Consider the following 6,788-nt stretch of genomic DNA (forward strand, 5'->3'; position numbering starts at 1 on the left):
TTTCTCCCGGCATGCTTTGTGCTATCGTGCTCATGCGACATCTCCCTGCACAACGGAGGTGTGACTCTTCACCACAAGGGGTCACCCATAGACCACTCTACCACTGTCCTGCACACCAGTCCGTGCTGCAAATCCATTTGATGTGGTGCTCCACTTAAGGTTCGTTAATGGATAGTCAGGGCTGAAAAAGCATTACTTTAGCGATACGAATAACAATAAGAAGAATGTATCTATAACAACAAAAACTGTGCAATATGTAGCCTACAACAGGGCACAATCACACAGCATCAAGTCTATATCAATATCATAATATCATAATATCAGATGCCTTTTGAAAGTATGTGTGTCTGATGGTAATACTGTGTTTTTGTATTAGAGCAAAAACACAGTATTACCATCAGACACACATAAACTAAACACATTGAACTAATACTTAAAGCTGTAAATGGAGCAAACAAAAGGCGTCCCCCTGTCACCAAAAATTGACTGGCACATAATGTATCACTCCCTGATTATTAGTCAGATGGTGTTGTGATTACACTGACCATGACTAAATCTATATCATCATTGCTCTGATTGAATTACAGATTTGTCTACAAAGGTGTCAAAAATAGCTATAATTCTAACTGTAATCAGTCCGTAACCCTCTTCTAAGTTACTATTCATCAAACACTCAAACTCTTCAATTGATATATTAATCTAAAGATAAATAATTATTTTAAAAATAATTTTACTTAGGTGTGAAAGTCTGACACGCTTGAGGGCACATGAGTGCCTGCTTTGTTTTGATGTGCCAATCTGTTATTTTGGTTCTCTACATATCAAGCATGCCTTGTGATCTGTCGGCTCCTGATAAAGATCTTGAAGTCACACTAAAGGGCTCACAGGAAATGAAAGCTGACAACTTCTGTTTCTGTGCTTCTCATTAATAGGAGAGTACAGACTTTGAGACAGTTCATACATCGTCATACATTTGAGGATATCGTGTCCATAAAGATCCGGACAGAGAAATAAGGCGCCCTGAAGTGCAGCCACTGACTATACCTGACAGGACAAGACATCACTGAGACATCACCATGTCAGGTGAATTCATTTTAACAACTGTACATGTTTTGCATGATGTAGCTTAGTATGTAGATCAGTGTAATATTGTTGTTAAAGAAATATTTGTCTGTGATCATTTGTAATGAGTCCTAATACGCTGCTGTCAGTTTTATGTCCATTTTCCACTTAAACGCAAACACTGTAATGCAGCACTGTATTTCTTTGGGCTTCCATTTGGAAGGTTTCCATTTAGAGATGTACTGCAGATATAAAGGTTACATAAAAAGACTGGATGAAATTTCGCATATTTATTTGGGGACTTAAATAAAATCTCCTGCGATCCACCTGCGGGTCCCGACCCTGTCTATGGGAATGACTGCTTTATACTATATGTATTTGTCAAACACATTGCCTTCAACATTAATCAACTAAGGCAGACAAAAAGGAATTCACAACTGAAGGAACTTAAATACCATTTTAATATTCAAAAATTGTTCTAAAATAATTGTATACGGTGAACACATTTAAGACGACTGACAGTATGCAAGTTGATTGTTAATAGGTATGCAACCTCATACGAGAAACTTGGCACCAGTGATTGTGTCGGTGATATCAGTTCAAGTCCCTTTTCATAGAGTGTGTTAATTGTTTTGTCTACAAATACATAGTTTGTAAGTGACCTATGAAGACCAACAGGGGGCATAATAACCTTCATTATCAATTGACTATGAGGGTTTATTCACCAAAATGACATTATTTCGCTCTCACATTGGTGACAATCCGTGAAGATAGTTTTGGTTTTGTTTGTAGATAGATTTGGTTCATTGTATTTTATTCATTTGGTTTTGATTCGGTCTTGAGATATCCAGCCCTGAGATTCCTGCCTTCACACCAACACGGTGGAGTGAAATTCTGTGCGTGGTGCTCACGGCAATGAAAAATGACATCTAACTACTGTCTAGTTCTAAAAAAATAGTCCCTATGAAAATGGTTGAGATGATGCAGTTAAAATTGGTAAATGTTATGTTTCAGTGCTGTGAACACCAAACTTCAATTCCATCTATTTACCTCCACTAACAGCATGTGTTTCACTGCAACCTGGCCGTTTTAATGGAGGCTGTATATTATATCCCAATGTGCAAGGATTCAATCTAAAATAACGTTAGATGTTGTAAATCCTGAACTTTTTAAATTGTTTTTATCTTTGTCTGCAGATGATGGAGAAAATGTCACGACGTCACAGTACGATTATTCATCCTATTATGAATTTGACTATGGCGGTAACACATTCAGTCCTTGCAGCAACGCCGATTTGAAGGATTTTGGCAAGGTCTTTCTGCCCACTCTCTATAGTTTGGTTTTCGTCCTCGGTATCGTAGGTATGTGTGTGTTTGTGAGAGAGTTAAGAGTCAGTGAGCGAGACCATTTCTTTACATATGATGCATAATAAACTGGAATATTAAACCATGTCTTCCTCCCTCTCCCAAGGCAATGGTTTGGTGGTGTGTGTCCTGGTGAAGCACCGCCGCCAGACCAACTTGACAGACATCTGCCTCTTCAACCTGGCCGTCTCCGACCTCGTCTTCGTCCTCACGTTGCCTTTCTACGCGCACTTCTCCGTGGTCGGTCAATGGCCTTTCGGAGACTTTATGTGCCGCTTCGCCGCTGGCTCCCACAACACCGGGTTCTTCAGCAGCATCTTCTTCATGGTTGTCATGACGCTGGACCGCTACGTGGTCATCATGCACGCTCACAAGGTGGCGCGATATCGCACTCTGAGGGCAGGCGTCGCTCTGACCGCGCTCGTCTGGATGCTGAGCTTGTTCGTCTCTCTGCCGGCTGTCCTCTTCACGAAGGTGACGAATGAGTCTGACGGGCTAAACTGTCACTACGCCCCGGAAAACGATGCCTGGAGGATCTACAACATCGTCACGATAAACCTATTGGGTCTTGTGATTCCCTTGTTGGTGATGATAGTTTGCTACTCCAGGATCATCCCCGTACTGGTGAACATGAGGAGCGCAAAGAAGCACTGCGTTGTCAAGCTGATCATCTCCATAGTGATTGCCTTTTTCGTATTCTGGGCACCATATAACATTTGCCTTTTCTTAAAGTCTCTGCAACTTGAAGCTATGTTGAGAGACTGCGAAGCAAATTTAATGCTGTCAATAACAGTGACCGAGACCATTGCTTACACCCACTGCTGCCTGAACCCCATCATATACGCCTTTGTGGGACAAAAGTTCATGAGACGAGTCTCGCACATGCTGAGGAAATGGGTGCCTGGGGTTCTCCTTCCCTCCCCCAGAGATGTTTCATATAGCACATACAGGAAAAGCTCAGTCATGTCCAGGTCCTCTGATGCCACCTCCAATTTCATCATGTAGGAGGTGGATGCCAGATGATGGTCCATATTATCACTGTTCATGCTGCATGATTTTGTTCCGTCACTTCCCTTTTTCCACCTATGACGGTGTTAAGTCATCAGCACTGTTCCATCTTAAGAAGCTGCATGTGTGTGTACATATTATCTTTAGATTTCTACTTGCATTTCGTTTGCACTGGAATATTTCGTGTTGACAATAACATGTCAGATGTGTCGTGCCATCAAGTGTGAGTATCACTTTATGATCTCAGGGAATTTCTCTCAAAAGTTATACGATGTCCCTCCTTTTTCTGCTGAGCACTTGACTGTAAACCAGGAACCTTTTGTTTGTAACGGCCTGCGACCACAAAGTTTGTTTTAGCGTTGCTGAGTCATTTCAAACGTAAATTGAAGAGAAACATTCATGCTGTATGGTATTAAACAATAAATTGTTTTGTTTTTTTACACTGTCCTTGTGAAAGTTCTTTCACTCAATGGCTGATGATGAATCAAAGCCACAAAGTAACTAACACGGGGTTATGTAGCACCTTATGGAACAAAGTTCGGCTCATCGTACACGCCTGTAACTTTTCATATGTTTTATGCCTCACATTTGTACTGTATATTGCAAATTGGAATTCTTTCTTGTGTTTTCATTCTGAGTACATATTTGTCTCAGTTATTTTACTTTCATTTCCGGGGTTAGTTGCACAAAATCTTTTTCATTCATTTTCATACATTTATTCACATATTTCAGCTTTATGCTTAATGCTCCTCTTTTCTTGTCCATGTGTTTTTTTTGGTGTAGTAGTTTAGTAAGCCAGTGAAGATTATAAAGTGTTACATCTCTTATCCTATCTAAGGCTACCTAACTATGATGATGTTAAATTGTGGTTTATTTTGGGGTCACCAAATCCACAGCACAACACAACTTGTGCTCATTTACAATAAAAGGCACGCGCCATAGTACCTTGGGTTCTGACTGCACATTGTGGCTTTCATATTGGAAAGTACCTGGTACCTGCCCCATGCTGTACATTGTTCATGTAGTGAATAGTAGTAATGTTTTCTGTAACTGTAATGAGACATTTGTATGACAATGACAAGCTGCTTCTTTCATAGAATAAAAAAAAGTTTGAACATTTAACTAAGACACAGTCATTTCAAGAGATATGTTAAAAAGAAAAGGTAATTTGAGATAGTCACGAATCAAATACTCTATGGTCTATAAGTACCATGATAAGGGCAGCTTGTTGTTAAAGGCCATCAGTTGAGGAGAAAGTACCGTATACATTTCATAAAAACATGAGCATATTAAAACATAGTTAAATTGATTCATTTATATATTGAAACTTCTGCATTTCCTGATGAGCTGAATGCTTTTCTCAAAAGTTGATATCACCTGAAGATGCGTCTTTTGCAAAGAACAAAGAAAAAAAGCTCCTCATTAGAATACATTTTCCCCCATACTCCTTTCACGCCACATGTGTGAACACATAAGGGACAATTCTCAGAAAACCACACTGACACCTCTGCTCTGTGCAGAGGAAACAACAAAACCAAGAGTTCACCTTACCAGAAATGAGCTCTGCAGCAGGATTGCACACAAAAAGGGAGCAATGCAAGTTGACAGGATGACACGTAAGTTTGATGCTTGGCACAACAGCATACAGATTCAGGAGCAGTGATTTTGGCGGACAATGAGGTAAGCACAATAACAACTTTAAAACGTTTAGCTGCTTTTTACGAGACCTCCTTCATCTCGCTCACCTCCTACTCCTGTGTGTGTTTGTGTGTGTGTGTGTGTGTGTGTAAACACAGGAAGTGAGGGTCGGCATGGTTGGCAAAGCTAGTGGTTCCGTATGTGTTGATGGGGAGATGTGGTTTAAAAGAGATCACATGAATTTGATTATGGTCTGAGTAGGAAGACGTTTGTCATATTCATAGACACATCTAGACTGGTGTTGGTTGCTTGTACCTGTGACATCACCGTGCATTCAGAGAAAGTCAAGTTATGAGCTACAGTCAACGCTACAATCATAATTATTGCTGTGGCTTTCTTTTAGATTTGGACAATTCTTTTTAGGTTCAAAATGGCAGCAGTTGAACTTTGTTACAGACGCCTTTCAGGCATGACTCACTAACTGATGATTGGATTTGAATGGTTCAACTTAAAGGGCAGGAAAGTCCAGGAACATCTCTGAATTCCCTCACATTCACGTGTGAATTGCTTCTTCTTTTCTTAAGGTGTCGTCAGTGCAAAATGTTCAGGGTGGTAAATACACAGTTCAGTCATCATGATTGGAACATTGTATCTTTCATAATAAAGAGGAAAACATGCTATTTCTGTTTCTTGAAGATCTGTGAGTGGAAGCAACACTTCAGAGCAAATGAAGTGAAGAAAATAGAATCAGGAGTCAATAGATGACATTGTAAGTAGCACTACTTTTATTTTTTACATTTGAATGAGTCAGCCACTTTGGCTTCACGAATGAGAGGACATTGAGGTCAATCTTAAGGATTGGCTTGAAGACAGAAAGGAGTCTCGTCACATGGGAAAGAAGAGATTTGGTTTTATTTGGACCTTAGATTGTTCTACTGTAGATGGTCACATTTTTCTGCCAAACCCTCTGTTAGTTATCTATTATTTCTGGTAGACAGTAGTCTGAGTTCAGAGAGCAAAGACCCAAAGGAAAGTGAGCAACAGGATTAGGCTTTTGGCGAGAAAAGCAAAATTTACTGACAAAGAAAGTTTAAAACTGTTGGGTGGTAGTCTTGTTTTGTGTTTTAGTTTGTTGATGGATTGAAGGTCTGGGAGGACCGCCACGGTAAAATTATACATTTCCCAGAACAACCCAGAGCTGAGTTAGGTTTGACTAACGCATGTTGCATCAAGTCTACTCGGAAGTTTCATTTGAAGGTCAGAGCAGTACAACCACAAGTCAATGCCTGCTATAAAGTAAATGAAAATGAACCTATGAGCATAGGTACTTACTCACTAGGATAGTAGGTGCACACACACAAAAAAGGTTGTCACCCAAATGTAAAAAAAAAAGGGGTTAAATTGTAGTGAATGTGAAACTTTGTGTAATATAATTGTTATTACAACTTGTTTATACTTTCTATGATGTACTTTTTACTTGGAGGAATTGTAATGATGTTAATTTTGGTAAAAATAATTACTAGTTATGTTTTGTTGATTGTATGATGACACCTAGTCACGCCGACCCATGCCTCTGTTGTCTCTTTACATTAAAGACCACAATTGTTTGCGACTTTAAGCATCACTCTAGCTATTTTAGTCGGATTTATTTCCTTTCATCTCATAACGTGTTCACTCAAAGTACTGTGTGTGTTCTGTTCCTCCTCACACAGCACT

General features: G+C 39.7%; 1 protein-coding gene across 1 annotated transcript; it reads left to right on the forward strand.

Annotated features, from left to right (window-relative positions):
* The first annotated feature begins 929 nt into the window (after window positions 1-929).
* On the forward strand, window positions 930-3,874 carry LOC142938195 (C-C chemokine receptor type 1-like). Its single transcript, XM_076081446.1, has 3 exons — window positions 930-1,083; window positions 2,259-2,423; window positions 2,533-3,874. Exons 1-3 carry the CDS (start codon window positions 1,077-1,079, stop codon window positions 3,429-3,431), a joined length of 1,071 nt encoding a protein of 356 aa, XP_075937561.1. The 5' UTR covers window positions 930-1,076; the 3' UTR covers window positions 3,432-3,874.
* Window positions 3,875-6,788: the final 2,914 nt, after the last annotated feature.

This window comes from Anarhichas minor, unplaced genomic scaffold (genome assembly GCF_050575085.1).
Source record: "Anarhichas minor isolate MPS153535 unplaced genomic scaffold, ASM5057508v1 ptg000080l, whole genome shotgun sequence".
NCBI lineage: Eukaryota > Metazoa > Chordata > Actinopteri > Perciformes > Anarhichadidae > Anarhichas > Anarhichas minor.

Excerpts from the sequence above, each read along its gene's own strand:
- LOC142938195 (XM_076081446.1), top strand. Across the intron at positions 2,424-2,532 it reads TTTCGTCCTCGGTATCGTAG|GCAATGGTTTGGTGGTGTGT; the intron begins GTATGTGTGTGT and ends CCCTCTCCCAAG.